General features: G+C 34.7%; 3 protein-coding genes and 2 long non-coding RNA genes across 5 annotated transcripts; 3 read left to right on the top strand and 2 right to left on the bottom strand.

Annotated features, from left to right (window-relative positions):
• Positions 1–1,259: 1,259 nt before the first annotated feature.
• LOC132615243 (mitochondrial intermembrane space import and assembly protein 40 homolog) lies at positions 1,260–4,993 on the top strand. Its single transcript, XM_060329806.1, has 4 exons — positions 1,260–1,412; positions 3,357–3,391; positions 3,484–3,609; positions 4,536–4,993. The coding sequence occupies exons 1-4, from the start codon at positions 1,322–1,324 to the stop codon at positions 4,734–4,736; spliced, it is 453 nt and encodes a 150-aa protein (XP_060185789.1). The 5' UTR covers positions 1,260–1,321; the 3' UTR covers positions 4,737–4,993.
• Positions 4,994–7,053: 2,060 nt separating this feature from the next.
• LOC132613653 (tetraketide alpha-pyrone reductase 1-like) lies at positions 7,054–10,824 on the top strand. Its single transcript, XM_060327778.1, has 5 exons — positions 7,054–7,213; positions 8,210–8,382; positions 8,500–8,688; positions 9,380–9,735; positions 10,509–10,824. The coding sequence occupies exons 1-5, from the start codon at positions 7,054–7,056 to the stop codon at positions 10,648–10,650; spliced, it is 1,020 nt and encodes a 339-aa protein (XP_060183761.1). The 3' UTR covers positions 10,651–10,824.
• LOC132613654 (uncharacterized) lies at positions 7,215–12,164 on the bottom strand. Its single transcript, XR_009572041.1, has 2 exons — positions 10,846–12,164; positions 7,215–7,607 (listed from the first exon to the last, which is right to left on the bottom strand). It is a non-coding gene; the product is annotated as an uncharacterized LOC132613654 (long non-coding RNA).
• Positions 12,165–12,522: 358 nt separating this feature from the next.
• Positions 12,523–16,090, top strand: LOC132613652 (disease resistance protein RPP13-like). Its single transcript, XM_060327777.1, has 2 exons — positions 12,523–15,375; positions 15,847–16,090. Exon 1 carries the CDS (start codon positions 12,757–12,759, stop codon positions 15,307–15,309), a length of 2,553 nt encoding a protein of 850 aa, XP_060183760.1. The 5' UTR covers positions 12,523–12,756; the 3' UTR covers positions 15,310–15,375; positions 15,847–16,090.
• Positions 16,091–21,934: 5,844 nt separating this feature from the next.
• LOC132615658 (uncharacterized) lies at positions 21,935–26,881 on the bottom strand. Its single transcript, XR_009572784.1, has 3 exons — positions 25,816–26,881; positions 25,558–25,713; positions 21,935–22,211 (listed from the first exon to the last, which is right to left on the bottom strand). It is a non-coding gene; the product is annotated as an uncharacterized LOC132615658 (long non-coding RNA).
• Between the last annotated feature and the right edge of the window lie 6 nt (positions 26,882–26,887).

Raw genomic sequence — 26,887 nt, 5'->3', positions numbered from 1 at the left:
TTTTGCCATAGTTTTTGAAATTGTAATTTTTGGTGAAATTGTAACCCACGCACATGCAGTGGCGGAGCCACATGCCCTCGGCAGAAAAAAACACTGTTTTTATAAGGTTAAAATTATTTTTTATGGATATGTAGTAGATGTTGAACCCCCTTAGGTTTCTTCGTATATTTACTTTTTTATATTTTGAACCCCTCAGCGAAAATCCTGGCTCCACCACTGCGCACAGGGCATAAAGGAAAGGTATGGAAAACAACAATGAGAGAATGGAGAAGGTATGTCAAAAGAGAGCCTGTGTAGAGGAAGGGAGAAGAGTTGCAGTAGTGACAAAAATAAACTTGGACGAAAACTTATAATAAAGGTGGGGAGATGGAAAAGTTGTACCCCTAAAATTTTGTTATTTTTCTCTTTAATTCTTAAGTTCTATACCGTAAGGAATCTCTTGTGACTCTATTTTATTGCTCAATAAGTTTGTCATTTTTTTTATGTTGAATGAACATAAAATTATGTAAAAAGTAGGTAAAATCTATCTAAACCACAATAATCACGTTGAATTGACTTTTGTATTGCCATTTGAATTGTGGTTGTCACTTAATTTGTCCAGCTCAGTAAATTCATCTATCCTGGACTAAATATTAAGATATTATTCTTACTTGAATTAAGATCCGAATGAAGCAAAAACTTAAAAAAATATAAATAAAAAGAAGTTCGATTCACTCTTCAGTGGACTTATTGGAAATAAATATAAATCAAGGATGGAATAAGACATCTAAAACTCAGGGATCATTTGGTACAAGTTATACTGGGATTAATTATCAAGACGGTTTAATTGTTGTATTAAAAATAACATGCATTACATAATTTCTGAAAAGAAGTTGTTTGTTTTCAAAAACATCCACCCCACCACCTTATTGATTAGAAAAATGGTTTGAAGAACCTTAGGGGTATTTTTTTTTCATTGTTTTATCTGGGGATAACTAATTCCGGTACTATTATTCTACCATCCGGAAGGGATAACTAATCTCGGTACTATTACTAGTTCCGATATAACTCATTCCAGGATTACTAACAAAACAAAAGATAAGACAATAATACTAAATTTTTATCCTAAGACTATTTATGTTTGTCCACCGTACCAAAGTAACAGATATGACAAAAATAGGAACTAATGTGTAAATTTAATTTGAAACACCATGACTTTTTCTTTTTATTACTTCCTTAAAATAGGTCCACTAGTTAAAAAAAAAAAAAGGACTCATTATAAATTAGCAAAGGCCATAGTGTCAAGGACTCAACAATTGTTAAGCCAAAAATAAAATAAAAAATGGGACAAGTGCAAAGTGATGCCATTGACAATCAATCTCAAAGTGTTAATAATGATTCTCAACCACGTTCTCTTGATTCTTTGATTGCTGGTAACTCCTCAATTTTTTTTTTTTTTGGATAAATGTTTGCTCTTTTTTCAAGAATCAAGATTCAAAGAATTGTATGGCTTAGTAACTGCACTATAAGGACTTACAAGTGCTTAACTTTTTGCCTTTTATGGGGGTAAGGAGAGGAGTTAAGGGTGGGGGTGGGGTGTGGATTTTTTTTATTTTATATATATATATATATATATATTTTTTTTTTTTTTTTTTTTTGTATAGTGAAGTTAGGGGATGGATGCACCTATTCTTTTCTGCTCGAGCTATATATATGTATTATCAATTCCAAACCTGTAGGTCGACTATATGAATCCTCAGTTAAGTAGTTTTGAGGTTCATTTTACTCCACTACTCTCAATAATTAGTAAATATGGATCTAAACTAGAGATTATTTAAAATTCTATACTTGTGGCTACATTTTTATAGCCCATTATTCATCTACTCAATGTTGAATTACTTTGAATTACTGCTTATTCGATCGGTCTGGCTTATTGGGATAGGACATTCTCAATAGTGAATGTGGTAAGTGCAGACGGTGGATCACGCTCCAAACACTAGGCTTGGGGGTAGATGGAGGGGAGGGGGTAGGTGTCCCATATTGGTCGAGGAATGCTTTGCATCCTTTTTTAAAAACTGGTAAAGTTGGAATGCTTTGTATCCTTATATGATCTTGGCAATGCTCGCCTCATGAGCTAGCTTTTAGAGTTGAGTTTCAGTCTCAAGGTCTATTTTCAACACCGATTAAGGAATCTTTGGTTTTGTTTTTGCTTATATAATTTTATGTAATGATAATTGATACGTAATGTCATAACCGACCTCAACTATTTTGGGATCGAGGCGTTGTTGATTGATTGCAAATGTTTTCACTGTTATGCTGTTTGGGAAACTGATAAAAAAATTGTTTTCGCTTCCCAAGTGATTAATTATCAACCTATCACTGCTCCTTTGGATGTATTGTTTTCTCACTGACTCTCATTTTGTAACTTCCTATACTGTTTGCTCTATCACTACGCTATATCTATGCCCATATTGACCTATTGTTAGGGTGCTAATAACAACTAACCTTGATGCCAACTAGTTGGTACTTACACTTTGTATCCATTGTCTGTTCTTTGAACTACAGATATCTAGTTTAAATTTACCAACGAAGTAATAAGTAGAGTGGTACTCTGCGCCCACAGACTTAAAGTGTAGATTCACCTTTGCTGGTTGGGAAAGAGATTTGAAGGGGCTGGTTTGTTGCATATGTGGTTTCTTACGTTTGCTACTACGAGATGAAACCAATAGCAGAGAGTTATATGCATAATGCGATTTCAATTTTGGGTTGTTGGGGGGGGGGGGGGGGGGGGAGGTGCGTGGGTGGGTGGTGGTAGTTAAGTGGAAAAATAATGTTGAAATGCAGTTTTCCTGTTAAACATTAGGGAGTCTTGAGTTCCATTTTTTGGTTATGTAATGTATGTCTTTCATCTATGCATACGTAACATTATAGCCAACCTCAACTTCTTGGTTGAGACAAAATTGATTGATTACAATTTACAATTTCTGTCTATTTGCTGATTGGAAAACTGATAAAGGTCTGATTTCACTTCCCATGAGATTAGCTATCATAGCTCATTTTCTCGTATTGTTTGCTCACTGATTTCTGCTTTTGGAACTTCCTCTACTACTTGCTCTATGTCTGTACAAGTGCTTTTTGTTATCCCAAGTTCCTAAAAGACGCATTGTCTTTAGATCCAGTAACTGTAGTTGATCTATTGGTATAACATCAAGGTGTGTATTAGATCTATTGTGAAAATATGCTAAGTAGCTACCCCAAAGACTTGAGCGCCATGTATTAATATTGATTGACTACTGCCTGATGATGTTTGGACCATGTTTTCAAGTTTTAAAAGACTCCTAAAACTTATCACAAGTTTTCTTCCTTTCTTCTTGTAGAAGCTGCAGCATATGGTGAAGATGGTGAGAATGAGGTTGGTTCACGTTTTTAGGATCATAAACTAGGTCAATAAAAGTTGAAATTTGTTAGTTATCTATGCTCAAGAAACTGAAACTCTACTTTTAGTCCATTGATGAGAAAGCTCGGAAAGCCCTAGAATGCCCTTGCATTGCTCATTTACGGAGTGGCCCCTGTGGCAACCAGTTCTCAGACGCTTTCCTCTGTTTTCTCAAGAGCACAGCTGAAGAAAAGGTAACTACATTTGAATGCTCCTTTTTTTTTTTTTTTTTGTAATTTATTTTATTGGTCTATCTTGCTCATCTCCTGTGTAGAGATTCATTATTCTCTCTCCGTTCCAATTTAAGTGTTTTACTTTCCTTTTTAGTTTGTTTCAGAAAGAAAGTTCTCTTTCTATATTTGGTAACTCTATAATTCTAACAGGTGTACATGGCTGGTTTAAGACCACAAGATTCAAAAGTCTACTTTATTTCTTAAATTCCGTGCCTAGTCAAACTAAGACACACTTAAATTGAAACCGAGGGAGTCTGTTTCATTTCGTCTGATTTCGTTTCTGGGAGCTGAACGTTCCTTTATGAACTTGAGGTCATAAAGTGCCACATAAGCTGTAACATGGAAAAACATTGATCAGCTTATTAAGTTAACGTTGTATATAGTTCTTTGTTCTATATCAGGAGAGAAAGATTAAGATATGTGTGCTTTTTTCCAACTTTTGATAAGGTTAGTCAAAAAAGATATATATATATATATATATATTTTTTTTTTTTTTTTCAAGTTGTAAAGCTAACGCATCTGTTGTGGGTGGTAAAAATCAAGATCATGGTTTGCTGGTGATTTTTTTATTTTTTATTTTTTGCTTAAGGGAATTTTTGTTTTCCTTTCCCCAAAGTCTAGATAAAGTTGCTACTACCTGTAGTGTGAATGTCACTGCACAAGACCAGGCATTAAAGATCATTCTTGACCTTAGAATTTTGGCCTCCAACGTTGATGTTCCTCTGTAAATGACTTTGATGTAATGTAACAAATAAGATCAGAAAGTTTGTCATCTTCCTTTCATTCATATGCAACAGTTAAAAAGAAATTCCCTAAAATGTTCTTTTGAACAGAAAATGATCTTTTCCATCCTTCTTACATGTGAAAATTCTTATCTCCCACTGTAGGGCTCTGACTGTGTTAGTCCCTTTGTCGCTCTTCAAAGCTGTATCAAGGCAAATCCTAACGCATTTTCAAAGGACATCCTCGAGGATGATGTCAGCAAACAAGATGCAGTGCAGAAGGAGGAAACACCAAAACAGGAATACAAAATCATCCCTCCTATTTGGTCTGTAGAATCAAAGGGGACTAAGCGTAATAAGCTCTAGATGGCTCGTCGTTATCTTTCGTTTTTTGGTCCTTTCATTCTAGGAAGCTCTGGTGGTATAACTACACTAAGTAGCAGAGTATTGCCAGATAAAATTTTTCCGTTGTGATTTACATGATCAAACTATTAAAGTTTATTCGTATGGAACTGTAGAGACTAGGCCATTGCTTCTAAGGAATTTTGGATTGGTTCAAGTTTTCATGTGACATCAACTTTTCAGTGTTATGAATTTCTATTTCATGGAAAATTTCACTCAAAGTCTCTTCCTGAACTTCTGCAAGATGTAGAAATAGAACTTTTAGCTTCAAATTTGGCTATAATGAGTTATGGGGACAATTCTGTACAATTATTGGATGAGAAAAGGAAATATCCTGCACATTATCTTTGTTTAAGCTGCTTTTATCTTTGATCATGTACTGGGGATAATTCTATCAAAGTTTTGATGTTTGCACCAAGGTGAGACATAAAATTTCCAAGGTAATTATACCATTTTATGCACATATATTAATATCTTAAAATTCCAAATAGATGTATGGATAACTATTATAACTAATAACAATATAGTCTTTAGGTGTTACGACCTGATGCTCTCTCCTTGGAATACTTCTTTCGTGTATCTTTCTCATGATGAGAATAGAACATGGAGAGGTCAGGCCCAAGGCAAGCTTTCTTTATTTAAGAGACGAGTTGAATTGAAAGACTTCTTTTCGCTCTCTGTGGGTTTAATTGGTCTTAAATGATTTGAAAATACTAGTATACTAAATGGGTTGATTTTTTTGTTCTTGTTGGCTTTTTATTACTTTGTTCACTATTAAATTGTAGCCTCTAAATTGTATTAAGGTGGAGTTCGGCATATTTACAACTTACAATTTCTCTAAATTGTATTAAGGTGGAGTTCGGCATATTTACAACTAACAAGTTAAGTATAAAATTTATGTAAAAGGCCCATGTTATGCACTTTTTGTATAAGTATTTCTCGGATATTTTATGATCAATCCTGGGAAACAAAAAAAGTTTATTTTAGAGTAATAAATATTTTTGCTACGGAAAATCATGTAAAACATTAATGGCTTTGGCAGATATTTGGATTCAACAACCCACACTAGAATAATTAATCTAAACTCATGCTTTGACATATTTCTGGATTCCATGCTTTATCAAGTTAATTTTGATATTAATCGTAAGAAATTATTAACTTGCAAAATATTAATGTTAGGGGTTAATTGCAACAAATAAAGAAAGAAAACACCCTGTCAAAATGAGCAATTGTGTTCCATTTTTCAGCGAGTTATTTTTAATATCGGTTTGTTTTTTAAACTTCAAAAAATTTAAAGGGTATTGATGATAGATTTAAGTAAAAAGTAAAGGGTAATTTTGTCTTTTGGTGTTTAACCCATGAATTGTTATTCCATGATATATTAGGTATAAAATAATGCCCGTATTAGTGTATGAAATTATACCCAGATTAGCGATGCATGACTTAAAAGAACTAGTCGCTGGATAAGCAAATACCAAAATTTATGCCATGGTTATTTTACCCAATCCATCAAACCAAACGAGTCCTTTAGGCAGGCAAATGTATCCTATTAGCTAAGTTTCGACAGTATATTAAAATTTACTAAAATTTTGATAAATATTACATTTAAACTTATAATTTTAATAGTACGATAAGTTCCGTATCAAGAATCTTAAAGGATCTAATTCATTAAGTTTAAATTCTAAATACATTTTTGCCCTAGAGGCAGGCACATCTTGTAAGATGTATTTGACAAACTAATCACCGCGCAAAAGATCTGCTTTATTTTCTAATGTATTCTGGAAGAAAATTTAAGCCATGAAACTTAATACAAATAAACTCTTAATCGCACAAAGATAATCTGCGTACACCTCTTAATCACACAAAGATAATTTGCTTTGGACTCAATCACACAAAGACAATTTGCACACAACTCTTAATCACATAGATAATTTGCTTGGGACTCTTAATCACACAAAGACAATTTGCATACAACTCTTAATCACATAGATAGTTTGCTTGCTTGGGACTCTTAATCACACAAAGATAATTTGCTTACAACTCTTAATCACACAAAGACAATTTGATTAATACTAGTATTAATCTAAAGCGACAATAGGGTGGTAGCGCTTTTATTAGTTGAAACAAAAAAAAACTACATGCAGCTTGTGAATGCAAAAAAAAAAAAGCCACGGAAAATTAATGACTCATCTTCTTTAAACCAACTTCAAGAAGGCTTAACTTTCCCCTATATATGTACACATCAATATATGAACACGGTGCTATCAAGAAGTTGTAAAGCATGGAAATAATGGAGGATAAAAATGTAGTAGTAGAAGAAAACACCAATAATTACAAGGGAAATGTATGTGTGACAGGTGCATCTGGTTTTGTAGCCTCATGGTTGATCAAACGCCTTCTCTTGTCTGGTTATCATGTCATTGGCATAGTTAGAGATCCAGGTACATCGAACTAATCATACTCTCATTACTTGTTTATGTCACATACAATGGCGAAAACAGAAATTCTAACGAAGGGACTAAAAAAAGAACACAAGAATTCCATAACAAGGATTCAAACCTGCGACCTAAAGCAATTTTTGAACCACCTATGCCACTACCCTAAAGTTTTCCGTATACAAGGGGATTCAACATATAGATAAAGAACTCCGGTTCTTTCTATCCTTTTACACAATATAATTTTCCGACTAAGGGGATTCAATTGAATTCCCTTCATGGCATTGAGGGTGGCTAATTTGGTGAGCTCCTTGCCTTCTACAGTTGAGGTAGATGGCTCAAACCCATCAGTTGCATAACATCCCTTTTCCTTTTCCCTTCATACGATGTAGCTCTGCCCCTGCATACATTTGTATTAAAATCGAATAGTTACACACAATCATAAGTGAAAATACTCACTTGGGAGAGGCTAAATATAATTTATACCTTTCAAGGGGATTCAATATATAGTATATATACACTGATAAAAAATTGATCTATCTATATAGGTCAATAGACTCCCCATGAATAAGGGTTTCTTTTCGGGCAGCCGTCATATAGGTGATAGGGTACTTTTGTACCGCTCTGCGGCCAATCTTCCTAACCACACACAGGCCTGGCTTAGAGCGCGTGAAACACATCACTACCTCGTAAGGGTGATGAGACCATAGCATGTTACACAAAACTGTCGCTTTCTCTTTAATGTTGTCAATCAAGATAAGTAGGTGGGGCGAATCAAAGTTATATTCCGGTCAATTGTTCACCCAGTCAAGTGCAAACAACACATTAGAATCACGCGACGCACGCTGCTGGTGTGCTCTGCTTGTGAGACAAGGGGCAATAGCTCCGCCCCCAAAAGGGATACATATACATAAATGAATTCTTGTAATATAGTTACTAGTAACGGAGATTCATCCACTCAATCTATTTCATGGTAATGAAGTATTTATGACAATAAATCAGGGAACCAGAAGAAAGTAGGACATCTATGGAAGCTACAAGGAGCAAAGGAAAGACTCCATCTGGTGAAGGCTAACCTAACTGATGAAGGCAGCTTTGATGATGCGATTATGGGTTGTGAAGGTGTTTTTCATACTGCCTCACCTGTCTTGGGAAAGCCTACTTTTGATGCCACGGTAGCTAAAATCTTCTGTCGTTTCATTTTATATGACAATATTTGACTGAAAAAAAGAGGACCATATAAAATCGAACGGAGTGAATGACCTTCAAGTAACTAATTTTGCATGCTGCAGGTTGAAATCTTGAATCCTGCAGTAGATGGTACCTTAAATGTGCTAAGATCCTGTAAGAAAAATCCAAGACTGAGACGTGTGGTTTTGACTTCATCTTCTTCGACAGCAAGGGTAAGAGATGACATTGACCCCAACATAACCTTGGATGAATCATCTTGGAGCTCTGTCGAATTCTGCAAAAAATTTGAGGTAGATACATCTGTTCTGCTATTAATATTTTCTATAAAATACTCCGTCCATTCTATTTGATATTGATTGAGTACTAAGTTTAAATATCAGTTTGACTTTATGTACAGAAGGGTACTAAATTAGTAGTTGCAAAGATAGTTTGATAGTGAGAATATCAGTTAAAACTTTTAAGGGTGTGTTCAGTATGGAGGAAATTTTCTATGTTTAGTTGGTCAACGTTTCCTCTAGGAAAAACAAGTTTCTTAAAAGTCAGAAGATTACTTCCCTTATAAAATTAGGGAAAACAAGTTTCATAAACGGCATTTCATGTTGATTATCTCCCTGCAGCCCTAACTCTCACCCCCATTTCCCCCTTGCCCTTCCCCACCGCTACCGCTACCCCACCCCCACCAATCCCACTTCCACCCTTGCAGTGTTCGCCTAAATTATATAAATGCTCTTCAGACTACTTTTTCTGTTTACGCATCAAACATCAGAAAATGAGTAAGCAACCAACTTACTTTCGAGGAAAACACTTCCCTTCATACCAAACACATCCTAAAATTTAAATATTTTCTAGACTTTTCTTGGAATTTTATAGAAATAGAATGGGATCAAACATTTTGACACTTACCAAAATAAGAACAGTGTCATATAAATTCAGATGCAAAGTATAAACAATGATCTCACCATTTTACTCTTTCCATGCAAGATTTGGTATGTACTATCAAAGACCCTAGCTGAGAAGGCTGCTTGGGAATTCTGTAAACAAAACAACATTGATCTTGTTACACTACTCCCCTCTTTCATCATTGGGCCAAGTTTGCCTCCAGATTTATGTTCAACAGCAAATGATGTTCTTGGTTTGCTTAAAGGACAGACAGATAAGTTTGAATTCCATGGAAGAATGGGTTATGTTCATATAGATGATGTAGCACTCTCTCATATACTTGTCTATGAGCATCCAAATGCCCATGGGAGGTTCCTTTGCAGCTCAAAGGTTCTTGACAACAATCAACTTGTCTCAGTTCTATCAGAGCGCTACCCTTCTTTGCCTATTCCTAAAAGGTTAGTATAATCCCGAGAAGAGGCGTATTCATTATATAAACTATGGGTGCATTTGAACCTATTGTTTCAAACTCAAGTTACATACAGTCAACCTCTCTATAACAACGTTGTTTATTCCGATTCCGATATCTTTGGCCGCTATAGTGGAACGTTGTTATAGAGAATATATAACATAACATGAAAGATCGGTTCCACAGAAGATATGGCTGTTATAGTGAGATGTTGTTATAGAGAGGTTTGACCTCTTTTTTAAAAAAAAAAAAAAAAAAAAAATCAAGAAAGATCTGACTGTATATGTTGTGGCAGATTATAGCAGGAGTTGTCATCTGACATTGCTTTGCTAAAATTTCACTATACAATGTTTTGTACAAAAATCTAGTGCAGATACAATAGGTTAGCACCACTTCAAAATAATACAAAGTAAACATTAATTTAGAACATGAAGTAACGCCTTAAATGCCCTACAACTCAAGTGACAACTACATGTACAAGCCAAGTTCTGTTAATAGGACGATAACACTTGCACAAAATCCTGTATATGTTACTATGCATATAGAAGTGAAAAAGTAAAACCTATGTATGTATGTGAGTATAGTAAGAAAAGAGAGTGCACTTCACTGCTTTGAGATCTTGGATCCATCCCTGTGACCTAGAAATATCTACAGCTACATCTTTATTCGTTATCTCTGCTAAAATCATATAGTAATAGAAACTAGAAAGAAATGCAGTACCGTTTTGATGAAGATTCACATTTGCCAACACTGCTATTTCAGGTTTAAGGAACTGGATCGACCTCCCTATGGATTCAACACTTCGAAGCTGGAGGGCTTAGGAATGAAGTTCAAGTCCATTGAAGAGATGTTTGATGATTGCATCACATTCCTCAAAGAGAGAGGCCTTATTTCTTCCATCTAAGATACAACATTTCTGCATAAAAGCTCTGTAATGAACCTTGGATGTTTTATTTTACGTATCTCAAGGACAGCAAATGGAAAAAGAACATATTGTTGTATTCACTACCTAATAGGACTAAAAATGGTAACACTTCATCCAAATTTACCACGAAATATAACATTTGATTGTGATCGAGCCTATGCGTCAATTACTTACGCTGATATCTAGCTGGAAAAATCTTTTGAAGAGCCAAGATTTCACTTTCTCTACTTTTTCTTCTCGGTATTTTCTCTTTGATCAGGCAAAGCCTCATACTCAGGCAATGCCAATGAATCCGAAAACTTCAAATGAAAAGCTCTAACACCGCCCAATTAACTTACTTTTTCACTTAATTTTTTTTTTTTTTTGTTATAACTCATTTCGCTGCAACTTTAATATAATTTATATCGTTTATACTACTTCCATGGGACACACGTGCAACGCCCGTGTCCTTGCACGTGTGTCCAAAACTAGTGAAGTAGAAATTGAGGCGTGACATGAATTTTCTCAACGAAACAACTAAAGCAATTTGAAAGTGAAAATCAGTAAGAACTTAAAGGTAGATAAAACTGAGATTTCCACTCCTCAACAGTGCGAACAAGGTCCGAATTTCTTACAGTGACATTTTTTCCAAACACCTGGCAATTTTTTTTTGTGTGTGAAGGTAACAGTAGTATGTATAGACTAAACCAGCACATAGGTTGTGCTGAAAACCATATTTACTTTAGGCAAAAGAAAAACTGATCCAACATTCTAACAAGATCCTAGAATATCCATAATGGACTCAGTATCTTCTGGATATATCTGCTTACACCAAAAACATAAAAGTCTAATGCAATTCAGTTTGATCTTTTGTGCTTCATTACTAATGTCCTCAAAACACCTGGCACATTGTATAACGAAATTCACCGAAAAAAAAAAAGGTCAGCCATAACACCATGCATATCCATGAATCAAGATAGGCCAAGAAGAAGGTCAAAAGAAAATAGAAGTTCAAACTCATCAGCAAGAGTTGCAGAGCGAAGACAAGAACCAAAAAACAAAACAAATAGTGTTTATATGCATTGATAGTCTAAAGAAGGGAAAAAGAATAAAAAACAATCAGAGGCAGCATATGGGTGTTCGTAAAGGCAGAGGATGAATAAAAACAACAGAAAACACAAACGGCAAATGACACTGAGAAGAGCAAATGGAGAAAAAATTAGAAGAACACATTGTGCTTGTTATGTGAGGCACAATGTAAAATGTCTGATCATTATTCTGATGGAATAATACAAAGTCAAATGATTGTATAGAAAGATGCTTCCAAACCAATTAATTTCTGGGGGATGTGTACAAACAATGAATACAAATCCAGTTAATATTAGTCCAAATTGGAAATTATTGTTTTATGCAGATTACGATCAAAAGTAATATGCATATCCTGTTTTTTTTTTTTTTGTTTTGGTGGGTTGGGGGGTGTGGGGGGTGGACAAACATCAATTATTGAGCGTGGATGCAAGTGGCTAGTTGAAACAATTAAAATATCAGAGTAGTTAAATGACAGCTAGCAACATATTAAAATATACGTATTAAACTTCTTTCTGCAGCAGTTGCAGCCAACTTGATTTAAATTTCACCCATATGCCTTTTTTAAATAAGAGGAAACAGCAAAAGGGACAGCGACCTTATATGCCTGGTGCATGTATTGCTGTAACACCAGATTCAAGAAGGACATAACGACAAAAGGTAAAAGAAGGATTTAAAACTTTTTTTTTATATTGTCCAAACAGAATTATTAAGGGGTGGACCATTGTACAACACATATTATTGTTACTTTTAACTTTTCCCCACATATATTTTCCACAAGCCCCATGTTCATCTGTCGGATTTTTTATGCTTTTATTAATGGACCATCTTAAACACTCAATTCATAAACACAAAAACAGTATCCATCTCTTATCAAACTCACAATCAACGGCTTCAGTTTCTTCAACTTGATCTTAGTTTTATCTCCACTGTTTCTCTTTCTCCAGCTTTCTTCCAATATTTTCCATACAGCCCCTTTTTTTCCAGCTCTGAGTATACTAAATATCAAGACTCTTGAAAATGGTTGATGCCGTTGTGTCAGTTGCAGTTCAAAAACTGGGGGAATTCCTCATCCAGGAAGTTAACCAGCATTTATGTCTGAAAGCTGAAGTGCAGTGGCTTCAAAATGATCTACTGTACATGCAGTCTTTCCTCAAAGATGCAGAAGAAAGGCAAGTTGGAGATCATAGAGTTCGACAATGGGTGTTTGATATCAAATCTGTTGCTAATGACGCTGTCGCTATACTAGAGACTTACAGCTTAGAGGCTGGTGAAGGTGATGATGATGGATTTGCTAGTCGTCTCAAGGCTTGCGCTTGCGCTTGCATATGCAGGAAGGAGGTCAAATCCTACAAAGTCAGCAAGCAGATCCAATCCCTCAAGAAGCGACTCAAGGATATCTCCCACAAACGACAGACATATGATATCAGAAGTATCGATACTATTCCAGGAGAAGGGCCAAGTAATCAGCCAAACAATCGGTCTGCCATGGTTAGAACACTGACCTCCTATGTGGATGATCAAGATCAGATTTTTGTTGGCTTTCAAGATGTTGTAGAAGGACTGCTAGCTGAAATTCTCAAAGCAGAGCCTCACCGAAGGGTCATCTCCATTTATGGCATGGGCGGGTTAGGCAAGACTACTCTTGCAAAAAAACTCTACCATAGTCCTGATATAGTCTCTAGCTTCCAAAAACGCACTTGGATGTGTGTTTCTCAAGAGTATAACACCATGGATCTCCTAATGCATATCATCAAATCCATCCAAGGAAGTGACAGGGAAACTGTAGATCCGTCGGAAAAGAAGACTGAAATAGATCTAGTAAGAGACCTTCAGAATCTACTGAAAGGGGAAAAATACCTTGTGGTGGTCGATGATTTATGGCATAGAAAAGATTGGCAAAGGCTGAACATAGCATTCCCGGATAGCAAGAATGGCAGCAGAATCATTATTACCACGCGGAATCATGATGTTGCCGAAAGAGCAGATAACAAAGGTTTTGTCCATAAACTCCGTGACCTTAACCAAGAAGAGAGTTGGGACCTCTTTTGCAAGAAACTACTCGATGTTCAGGTAATGGTCCCAACAATGAAAAAGCTAGCTAAGGATATGGTGGACAAGTGTGGAGGCTTACCTCTTGCGATTGTTGTATTAAGTGGACTCCTTTCGCATAAAAGGGGGATAGAACAATGGCAAAAGGTGAAGGACCACCTTTGGAAGAATATTAAAAGTGACTCTGAAAAGGACTCTGTTCCTATCTCCTACATACTCTCATTGAGCTACGATGATTTGCCAACTGAGCTCAAAAAGTATTTTCTTTACTTCGGTATTTTTCCAGAAGATAGTGTGATCGATGCTGGCAACATAATGCGGCTGTGGATGGCCGAAGGTTTCATACCAAATGGAGAAGAAAGAATGGAGGATGTCGCTGAAGGTTTCTTGAATGAGCTGATAAGACGAAGTTTGGTTCAAGTGGCAGGTACATATTGGGAAGAAGTTACTGAATGCAGGATTCATGATCTACTTCGGGATCTTGCTGTAGACAAGGCATCGGAGGTAAACTTCTTTGGCATTTATGATCAAAGAAAAAATTCCATATCCCCCTTATGTTTCAGACATGTCATTCATGGTCAAGCACAAACGTACCTCTCACTTGATCTTTCTAACTTGAAGTTAAGGTCAGTTTTGTTCTTCGATAGAGATTTTCATAAGTTAAGTCTTATAAAGTTCCGTAATCAGTTCCAACATATGTATGTGTTGTACTTGGATTCTCGTGGTGACAATACATCTGTAGTGCCTGATGCCATAGGAAGTTTGTACCACCTCAAGTTCTTAAGATTGAGAGGTATCAGTGATCTTCCCTCCTCTATAGGCAACCTCAAGAATTTACAGACACTTGATGTCTACAACAATGGAAAGCCATGCCAATTACCCCCCGAGACAGCCAACCTAGTAAATCTAAGACATTTATATGTTCAATATTCAGAACCTCTGAAAGGTATAAACAAACTCACAAGTCTTCAAGTTCTTAGAGACATTTGTTGTGATCAGTGGAAAGATGTTGACCCTGTTGATTTAGTCAATCTTCGAGAATTAAGAATGAATAAAATTGAGAAATCTTACTCCCTAAACAACATTAGCAGCTTGAAAAGCCTTAGCACTCTCGAATTGGCGTCTGATGAATCATTTCCAGCCCTAGAATTTCTTAGTTGTTGTCAAAAGCTCCAGAAATTGTTGTTATATGGGAGAATAGAAAAACTGCCCCCATTTCCAAATTCAATCACAATGATGACCCTTGCTTTCTCAGAACTCATGGAAGATCCGATGCCTATTCTGGGAATGTTGCCAAACCTAAGGGATCTCCAATTAGATGGAGCTTATGAAGGAAAAGAAATTACCTGCAGTGATAACAGCTTCAGTCAACTGGAGTTCCTTCGTCTTGAAGGTCTTTGGGACCTAGAAAGATGGGATTTAGGCACAAGTGCAATGCCTCTGATTAAAGGTCTAAGTATCCATTACTGTTCAGAGCTAAAGGAGATTCCAGAGAGAATGAAAGACGTGGAGAGGATCTGATTTTCCATGAAGCATTTGAAGCATATATGATGATATCCAATTTCGGCCTCTTTGATAATAGCAGAGGTAACAAATCCCAATCCCTAATCACCATTTCTTTAATTGATTTTACTCAGATCTATTAGTATTACTCATTCTATCACAGATCTCTTAGTATTAGGTTTAATTTTTATACCATGACAATTTGTTTTTTTTTTTTACATCACAAACTTACTAATAAAAGTCAATATTTTGATTTTCATGGGTATACTTTCCTAAAAAATATTTGTGGGTGAATGCAAAATAACTTCAAAAATTAATAATAATACTAATAGCACATTGGAGAATTTCTTGATGAAAATTTGAAGACTAAAAATTATTAAAACTGTTTCAGTATTGGTTGGAGCAACTAATATGAAGTTAAATATAATTCTATAGAAAATGACTTTCACCATTAAGTGAACATTATAATTACTCTTTAATTTAGGTAATTGATAAATCCATTGTCTTTTACTGAATACTAATTATTATGTATGTCTTACAATTTGAGTGAAACAGGAGAAGCAACTAGCTATTAGTGGAAAATAAAATGGCAGATGTGGGTACTGTTGCGAACCACTTGAAGACATTCACATTGTAGAAGCATTAATCAGATTTTAGGGTTGTCAATGAGAGCTTATCTCAAACTTGAGTATTTTGCTTTGGTTTTTTAGTGTTTAATTTCCTTTTATTTTTTGCTTTATTGAGTGTGTGAATTGGTTTGAATGGGATTCAATGCAAGAACGATTTTGTGATGTTTTAATTAATTGTTCTACAAATTGTGATGTTTTAATTAATTGTTCTGCAAAAATGGTTTCATTTACTCTCTTTTACTGCTTAAATATAGATTCTTCATCTGGCTTATGCTTTTTAATTCTTAAACTTTACTTATCATGTGGGGTCTGGTAGAGATTCTTAGATGTTTCCATTACGGGTGATGTATTTGTTGAGGATTATGACTCAGCATGGGAAGATGATTTAGATATTGTTATCTATGACTAATCTGTTGAAATTTATTAAACTTCCCCTGTTATTTAGTTATTGATTGGCTATGAAATTAACTATGATGTATCCTATGGGTTCGCTCTATCTCGGGGTAGTTGGATGTTGACCCTGTTGATTTAGTCAATCTTCGAGAATTAAGAATGGATGAAATTGAGAAATCTTACTCCCTAAACAACATTAGCAGCTTGAAAAGCCTTAGCACTCTCCAATTGTTGTGTGAATATGGTGAATCATTGCCAGCCTTAGAATTTCTTAGTTCTTGTCAAAAGCTACAGAAATTGAGGAAAAGAAGTAGGGAGAGAGAAATATAAGTTTGAAGAATGGTTTAATGATTAATCTCATGAAGGTTTATGAGTTTGTATAAAAAATAGACAGAGACCAAATTTGATAAATTTTGAATAGTTAAAAGAATTAAAATCGGTAAGTGTATAGTTAAGGGATCATTTTAGATCTACTCTCATAGATAAGGGACTATTTATGGCCTTTTCTCAAGTGTTTTCTATTGTTTTGCTCTCTTTTTCTTGTATATCTTGTTTTGGTTTCTTTGAGATGAGAAAATAAATTAGAATGGATCATTTACACTTTTGCCCCTGTTTTGTGCTGGTCTTTCATTTTAATTTTTGCTCCTCAATGCGACCAACTTTTTCGTTGGGAATAAATTTATATTTTGCATTATAATATTTCACAAGTTATGTTCCGCGGTTTTAAAGAATCTATGCCCGCCTAGGCATATGTGATTGCTAAGGGCAAAAATTAAAGGCCAGCCTATTTGAAGGGTAAACCGTGGAATTTCTCCAATTTTTTAAAAATTCATCGAATGTAAATGCTCAAAGTTAACAACAAAACTTCCAAATCATGTTTTTTTATGAAGGAAACAAAAGTCACAGTTCAAGTCCAGATGAATGTAGATGCTCAAAGTTAATAATATAACTTCCAAATCACGTTTTTTTTATGAAGGAAAAAAAATCACAGTTCAAGTTCAGACGTCAACTAACTCAATTCCCATCCAAAATACTTATCAATTCGTCAAATGAATTCATAAAGCAACACATTAGTTTATAGTACCCCTATCAACTTCATGATTCAATCAATTCAAATAACAGCAAATTAATTACAGTGCAGGTTACCTCAACTATGTTTTTCATAGTGACTAGATTAATGTCACCACTAGATCAATTAAACACCAAAACTCAATTAAATAAGCTGAAAACACGTAATTTGCAAGTTGTCATATCACTATTCAATCTATAACCCAATCATACTTCATACATATTGATAATTATAAGATTATCATAGGTAGAGTTCTATTCTTACCTCAATTATGTGAAATCCACAAATTATTGGACAGGCAACCGTCTATTCTTACAACTCCAAGAATAAGTAGTTGAGAAATCTCATATTTTATTTGCTCAAAATTTAACCAGTTCAAAGTTATATACCCCTTCGATCCCAATGTACATTTGGAATGAATATAATATTTGGGTCGATGAACAACTTAAAAATACTCTTCCCTCCATTTACAATTTACTGTATTAGTAGGCATTTGGCCATGATATTATTTTGATTTCAAATTAGCGGTTGTTTATTTAATTTTACAAAATTTTAACTTTAACTTCATATATTTCAAATCTCAAATTATCGAAAAAAGGTACTCCCTCCGTCCCAATTTGTTTGAAGATTGACCAATTAGGGAGTTAAACAACTTTTTCTTTGACTATGATTTTCTCCAAATCTTTTCTTATATTGTGAATTATTAATTGTGCAGACTTATAATACTTTTTGTGTAGTTTTCAAATATGTAAATTTTATTATAAAATACTCAAAAAATCTATATTTAAAATTAAGTCAAAGAAAGAGTTGTTTGACTCACAAATTGGTTAACCTTCAAACAAATTGGGATGGAGGGAGTATGATTTGGGATTCCAAATCATGATTTCAAATTTTAAAAAATGTAAAACTTGACCCAAAAGTTTATATCTTATAAAAAAAATTATAACTTTGTAGATATATTTACCAACCATTTATATCAAATATTAAACAATTTGTAAGTTGGTAGTATATTTATAACATATTAAAGAGTAGTTATACTACAACTCATGTTCAATTTTTCCTTTTATTGAACTAAAGATCAATTGATGTTGTATTTTTTTAGAAAGGTCTTATAGCAGCGCATTAATTTTGTTAAGAATTATGATTTGCTCATTTGGTAAGATTGTATAACAATTGAGAAAGCTTTGATGGTTTCACAACTTGTGGGGATTTTTATGTCTATAAGACAAAATATAAGTTAAAAAATCTAAATTACATGTACAAACAAAAATTCAACTTCAAATCGTCATGATTTCAAATTATTGATTTCATATCATGTCCAAATGACTCCTTACTTTATTCTTGTCTAGTTAAAAAAGATTTTTATATATTTAGTAAATTTTTAATTGCAACATTCATATTTTACCATCTTATTTTTTTTTAATTCAAGAAAATATTAAACTCCTATAAAGGATTCAAAGGAATACTAAAATGGTAGGCCTTAAAATTGTCTAAACTAATTTTTGATTTTTTTTTGCCACTAAACTAAAGATTACCTTATCTCACGCTTATAGTAAAAGTTTACTCACATTATATTGAGTGCTCACACCAAATAAGTAGATACATAACATGTGTTTGCATATAGAATACTAGCATTTTATTATAGTTAATTAATTTATATTTTCACTTTATTAAATTAATAAACCACGATAAGTTTAATTGATTTGATGTAAACACCCGTATGAGTAAGTATTTGCTCAAACTAGCTATGTCGCTCGCTATATACCTTTTTAGCTTGAAACATTATGATCAAATCTTTTTTATATTTTTAAAAATTCATCTTCAATCATTTGGAGGGAGTAATGTCCAAAAGAAATGAGAATCGCGATTGTAGAAGGTAGTAACACAGAAGGTCACCCAACTATGAGTAATGATCTTTCAAAGTCAGAAAAAATAGTCACAGTTCAAGTTCAGATGCCAACTAACTCAATTCCCGGTCAAATTACTCAATTTGTCAAACGAATCCCTAAAGCAACACATAGTTTAGAGTTACCCATATCCACTTCATAATTTAACCAATTCAAGTGCCACAAATTAATCACAATGCAGGTTACCTCAACTATGTTTTTCATAGTGACTATATTAATGTCACCATGATCGATTAGACATCAAAAAACAATTAAATATGCTTGAAACCCCACAATTTCCAAGTTGTCATATCACAATTCAATCTCTTAACTTAATTATATTTCTTACATAATGATACACATAAGATTAAAAGCTAAATTCATAGTTAGAGTTTGATTCTTACCTCAAATAGGTGAAATCCACGGATTATGGGGACATGTAACCTTCTATTCTTACAACTCCAATAAAACTAGTAGAGTAATGGAGCTCAAAATTCTACCAGTTTAATGTTCTCTGCTCCTTCAATCCCAAAGTATTATGAATGAATATGAAATTTGGGTAGAAGAATTGAAACTACTACTCCCTCTTTTTACATTTTACTTGCCTTAATTTTTTTTTGGGTCTATGTTTTTTAAAAACAAAAAGGCTACTTATATATTTAGTAAGTTTCAAGTTCTAATTTTAATTTTTCATAATATATATTTTGACTTATAGGTTTATATTTTGCAAACAAAGACCTGTCATTTTAAATTTTCCAAGAAACGACCCACGTTCGATGTGAAAGATTGTTTGTATCATATGGAAGAATTATATTAAAGAATAGCTAGTTACTACTTTGTTGATTTATTGGGCTAGTGGATCTTTGTAAAATCATGTATATTTAAAATTTTATAACAATATGTAATTATAAACGTTTACTTATAAAAAGGGGGTCATTCGCACAAATGCCTATATTTCGAGGTGGTCTCTAATTTTTGCCTTTCAGGACTTTTGGTGCGGCATAGTTTAGATTTCGCTTGGCAAAGTTTACATTTAGCTTGAAATATGTATCATAACATTCCACAAGTTATGCCGGACACAGCAAAACTTTCAAAACTCAACATAATCTGAAAAAAAAGCATAAGTTTAAAGTTTACATTTCGCTCGGCGTATGTGTCATAACACCTCACAAGTTACGCCGGACGCCGCAAAAGTTTCAACACTCAACATGATCTGAAAAAATACTACACAATTTATCCCGCATAACTTAATTCCTATAGAACTTGTGCCGAGCGAAGCAAAAGTTCAATTTCCAAAGATAAAAATGTTACAGAACTTATGCCAAGCGAAGCAAGGTCTGATATTTTTATCAAATTGAGCAGCAGGGCCAAACAATAAAGACCATAGTTATGAGAGGCAAAAATTTATAATCAGTGCCTTTGAAGGGCAATCCGTGAAAAAACTTCTATAAAAAGAACATGGAGATATGCTCTTTATTAATAATGCAGCAGAAATATAACTTGATTTATAATTTGGGACATTTCAATGGGGAGAAACTCTGCAAGGTGGCATACATACATACATACATATATATATATATATATATATATATATATATATATATATATATATATATATATATATATATATAGATATACTAGATGGGTATGGCCCACCCTCCAACATTTTACGTTTACAAGCACAGAAGAAAAAGTATCATATGGAAAAACATAAAACTAAAACCGATTCAACGATCTTGTGCAATAACTTAGCTCCAATCTAGAAAATAAGGACAGCCCTCAAGATCACAAATTTTAAATAGCATTAAATATCACAGAGTTAAAGCAACGTAAACACGTTTAATGTACAATCAAGTTAGTATGTCTATAAACAAACTTGAGTAATGTGTGCCTTGTACACAAGGTTGTTCAGACCATTTCTGAGCATTCTTATTCTCCTATTTTTGAGAAAATCTGAAGAAGGAGGTGCTCTAAAAGATACTTGGAGGACAATTAATGAAGAAGAACAAAAACCTCTTTCTAAAAGCCTTTCATTCAAAGATTCAAAGATAAAATCTTTACAACATCTAAAAGTTTAGTCTCTTCCACAACCTTACTCTTTTCTTTCGATCCTCACATAATCCCACGGATGGAAAGTAAGTTGTTTCTGCTACTTCACTTGCACATACCTAACCTTCCTAACAGAGTTACAGGTTTGTTTGATTTCATGTACTCCTCAATAAATGTTTGTGTCTGAAAACAATACAAAAAAAAAATGAAGCATGTCCTGTAGAAGCTAATCTATACTTACCATCCGAATGGAAGAAGAGCTTTAATGTATTGGAATAGTTCGTTGAATTTGGAAGTTACCTCAAAAGTAGTTGCAAGCAAGCTGCCACCAACACATATGCCTCATTCAATCCATATACTGTAAGCATCATAACACTATCCATATAAAAATCAGAGATATTAAATGATCATCACAAACAATATTTCGCCTCTTTTCATCTATTTGGTTATTTCAAGTACAGTACCTTTTATCCGATTTTGTATGTCACGACTCAACCCGCCATGACTGGCACCCACACTAACTCCTAGTGGCTGAACCAACACACAAGTCATCTATTCATTCAAGTTTGTTCTTATATTACCCAAATTAGTCGGTTATTACTCATTCAAGCAGAAGATAACCAAAATAAGTCATGCCATAAAAATACTGAAGTAAATGCAGAAGTTCTAACTATTACAAAATCCCCAAAATTCGAAAGTCATCGTACGAGGACTCTAAACTAGAACATGTCTAAGGAATGAAATCTGTCTAATAAATATCCATAATGTCCAGAGTAGGAAATAGACATCATAAGAGGAAGATCTTCGGGAGGCCTGGCATGGATAGGAGCTCGATCTGTCAGCAACGTCCTCAACGCTAGATGTGAGGGCGGGTAGCAATCTTTGTATCAAAATCTACACTCAAAAGAACGCAGCAAGGTAATATCAGTACAAACACTATGTACCGGTAATATCATAGGCCGACTAAGATTAGTATCATGCATATCTCATAAAATTAATAGAATAAACAAGCCAGCCAACAGACACGAAATCAATAAACCACAACAAGTCAACCAAGGATAATCAAATCAAGTCACCCAAGATATCAAGATATCAAGAATCACCATAAACGGAAGCCACAAATGGGAATAAGTCTACCACAATAACCATACTCACTGTACACACATGCTAACTGATGTCATTGCTCAGTAGCCATGACCTGCAGGGGACCTATGGTGTCCATGTACCACTCGTTCCAAATACTCATCGGACCCGAGCATAAAACTCCGCTCGGGAACGAACCTCAGATGCGGGCCATGTCAATGTATCTCTCATTTTCGGAACGAACCTCGGACCACAAGCCATAATCTAGGTCATATTTGTGCCTTTCCATACCTCTTTACATGACAGTATTTCTTACCTTCTCATTATCAATGCTCAAATCATTATTTCATATCACAATTCCACCGAGAAGGTCATATTAACTTCTCATCACAACAATATCAACTTTAGATTCAACACCTATGAACAGGGCACAAAGCCTACACAGTCATTCAATCAATCACATATAGGATTTCTAACACACAATATCATGCATGAAGACTAAACATGCTTTCTCCTATAGAATTCACAACACATACAATCAACTAATCAAAGTCTAACTCAAGTAGATCGTAACCTACCTCAAACGTAGAGTTGGAACAACGCAAGTCACTCCGCTATAGCTTTTCCCTTCCTCAAAGCCTCGGAACGCTCAAAGTCTAGGAATATAAGGCTCAATGAGTCACAAATACTCTAGTCACAATTATCAATTCAAGAATACCCTTCCCTTTAGCCCATTCCAATGGTGAATGATTTCCTAGGTGTGAAGCAACCTAACAAGGGCCTTAGTAATCATTAATCATAAAATTATAACAATATTACATCAACATTCCAATTACAAGCAGTTTTCATGGTCAAGTTATCATTTTTATAGAACCCTAGGTTTCAATTTATTTAGTCCAGGGCTCTAAGGGTGCAATTCATGATTAAAAGGAGTTAACCCAAGCCATTAGATGATAAATAATTGACAACCATCATAACCCATCAAGTATAGAAGATTTATTAATTTCTAGGGTTGCTAATACTAATTTCCCCATGGAAGACCCATAAAAGGGATGACAATCATGAAGACGAAATAGAATGATTGAAAAGGATAGATGAGACTTACCTCTCAAGAGTTTCTTGGCCTAGCTTGGAATTTCTCCTAGGTATTTGTGGGGAACTCTGTTGGTGTTTTATGAATAAAGAATGTGAGACTAAGTCTTTAAAAATCGGATTACTGGTTTTCGTAGACCGCTACACCGATCGTTTTACCGCTGCAGCGGTACCGCTATAGCAGCCAAGTGCCCGCTATAGCGGACCAAGAGAGTTTCGCCCACCGCTATGGCGGTCCATCCACCGATATGGCGGCATTGCCGTAGCGAACCATCGCCCGCCACAGTGGCCACAGGAAAAGTGGCTGACACGCTGGCGGCGATGAACCCACCGCTACAGAGGTACCGCCGCAGCGGCACTCCCACCGCCACAGCGGTGCAATTTGGGCAGTGAGCTCGACTTTTTGTCCAGTTTTCCCCCCTTTCACTCAATATTTCATCCAAGGCCTCCCAAACATAAACAAAACATGCACATAGACATAAAAACATCATACGAATCCAACCATGACCTCGGAATTCCCAACGGAGTTCTAATCTCCTACGTCACCCCCCAGACGGACTTAACAAGATTAAACAACAATCATAAGCAAGTCAAGTTTCAGCTCTTAAGCTTACACAATCGAGTTTCTTCTAGCTCGTTCTACCCTTACAAAGGCTCTATTTGGTGGGATGATCCTATATTTCCCGTAACGACCGGGACGGTCGTTACATTGTATGATTACCAATCCCAAAGAATGCATCCAAGTATTTATTCCTACCAATATTTGTAAATACAAGATGCAGTGACCTTTCCTTTGACACATAAATAGATAACTGAAATAGAGAACTTTCAGAAAATCTGCAGGTATCTGGTATCTATATTGCTAATATGGTAAAAATATTCAGAAAACACAAACCATCATTAGCTATCCAACTCAGTTTTACATCAATTATAGACATTCGGCTCTTAAAATAAGAGAATTATACGTTTCTAACATCCATCTAGAATCCTATTCTGGATATGTAGTTATCATTTTAGCGAGCAATGATTGTTTTCGGCCATCATCATCTCATTTTATCAGAAAACAAAGTTATGAGCTAATAATCTATTTCCATCAAGTAACTTTGTCCTAAAAGTTCAATCCAGCTAAAACATGTAGCAACTTCTAGCAGCCCCTAGATATTACTATGTTCTTTTTCTTCAACTTCTTATATTTATTTTAGATGATCCAACTAATCCCTAATCACTAAAAGTTTAAAACTGCATCGTATTCCTACAATCTATGTCAAGTAGGTTAGTGGACTCATTAATAGGCTTAAAAAGAGATATATTCAACTATAATTTGTTAAGAAGAATGAGAAGTTCTTCCAACTATTAGCAATAACTTCTATGAACTCAGTATCACTCGCAACTTGGCTCATCATTAATTGATTTACTTGCAGTGCAAAAACAAAAATGACCATACCTCGTTTAGGAAATTATAAAGAGTGATTATATCATAACCAGCAAAAAAGGTCTTCCTTTAAGGACTACTAAATAGCTATTTGACCATACTTATCTTGCCCAAGTATTGACCGATAGCAATAGAAAATTGTGAATTCCCTAAGAGGCAGGTAATAGCTTTTTAGAGTTTACGACTCATTGACCGCCAACATGTTAAATCTAGGTATGTCTTCATTTTACATTAGAGAGAACACCATCAACTGCCAAAAAAAGATACAGGTGAAAATAGTGTCGATAGTGTCGATCCAAGTAAGATTAAAGGGAAGATCAGTAGCATATTTTACCGTAACTATTAAATGGTAGCGCAACCATGGTGCGGATGAAGCTTACTATATTTGTGGCCAAGGAAATTAAGAGGCAAGGGCATCAAGTAATTGGGATCCACTACCATATGCAATTTATATTTTATACAATATACTGTTTAGTTAGATATACCACATAGTTGTTAGTTACAAATGTCAAAGATCCAAAATATCTTTTCTTATGGGCTATTTTGAAATAAAGTTAGATACCAGAAAACTTGATCAACCCTTTGGGCAAAACTAATATCTGAATTGCACTTCAGAAGTATATGATCACTCACCTGGCTCAATCTTAACTGCTAATTTTAACGAAGTTGGATGACCCCATATGAATTCAGAAATCAGTGATAGAACACTGGTGGCGCACAATAAATTCCAGTGGAACAGTCATATTTTCTACCAAGCAAATTAAACAAATTGCTGGAAATGCTACGGAACTGCATAAACAACAGAGTTAATTTAAATCATGAATCATCAGTGTTATAGGATTAGCCATTCTTCTTGACAAAACTAATATGTTCTGATAAAGAATATCACACCTCAACTCTTAAATGGCAATCACCCACTCTGTCATTTAAAACAAAAAAAAAAAAGGAAGAATTAGTAGGCGTAGTTCATGAAGAAGTGCGGAAAGTATTGCTCAACTTCCATGTAATTACTTCAAGAGAAGTGCTGAATGTATCACTCAAGTCAAATAATTAACTCCCTTGTCTCATAAGGAGCTTAAGAAGTTAGATAGATAGATAGATACAAATCACGTAGGTAGTCGTCATAATTATTAGGCACAAATACAATGTCATAAATCTCTTCCCAATTCCAAAGACCGTGAACCCACCAAGTCTGTTATTCCAGTAACCCACCAAGTCTGTTATTCCAGTAATAAAACATGCAAAAAACATACTCATTATCTAAAATAGAAAGTGTGTATCCCTCGAGGAACATCAAAAAACTTTGAAATGTGAGAAACCTTGGAGCATTACAATCACAAACACTGTATAACTTCTTTTCAGTACATAAGCCTAGATATTTCTCCACTCAAACTTGTTTGTGTCAAGGTTGCTGGATCAATTTTCTCTGAACATGTCGAGGACATGAGTAAGTAAAAAGATACTTGAAAATAAGAAATTGATTGATTGAGTAGTCTATTAGCTTAGAAGGTATAATAAGAGGGTCCCTGAGCGAAGGTATGAGAAGAGTTTTCACTATATGTTGTATTTCAGAGGTCACATATTTTCCCTCCAGAATCTACTTTCTCATCACATCCTACCTTAATTAGTCCCAAGACTTTCAAGATTGCTTATAAGTTCATGAAAAATATGTTCTATGCAGTAGTAGAGTTCGTTACCCTGGTAACTAACATGAGCCAAGATTTAAAGGCACATCAAAATCAAGAAACATAGAAGGAAAACAGAAAACTACTAAAGGGCAATAAGCAAAGAAAAACCATAAAAATTACTATAAGAGATAATTGAACTCCAAAGACACCCAAAAACTAAAATTAAAATGCTAAGTGAACTCCAAAGGCAATATGAAGATATTAGATCAATCTTCTCTAGAAATCAAACCAACTTCGCATGCCCATCAGGAAAGAACTGAGAAAAGCAAAGAGAA

Source organism: Lycium barbarum, chromosome 10, assembly GCF_019175385.1.
Source record: "Lycium barbarum isolate Lr01 chromosome 10, ASM1917538v2, whole genome shotgun sequence".
Taxonomy (NCBI): domain Eukaryota; kingdom Viridiplantae; phylum Streptophyta; class Magnoliopsida; order Solanales; family Solanaceae; genus Lycium; species Lycium barbarum.
The sequence above is the reverse complement of the archived record's forward strand: the minus strand, read 5'-3'. Positions and strand labels throughout refer to the sequence as shown.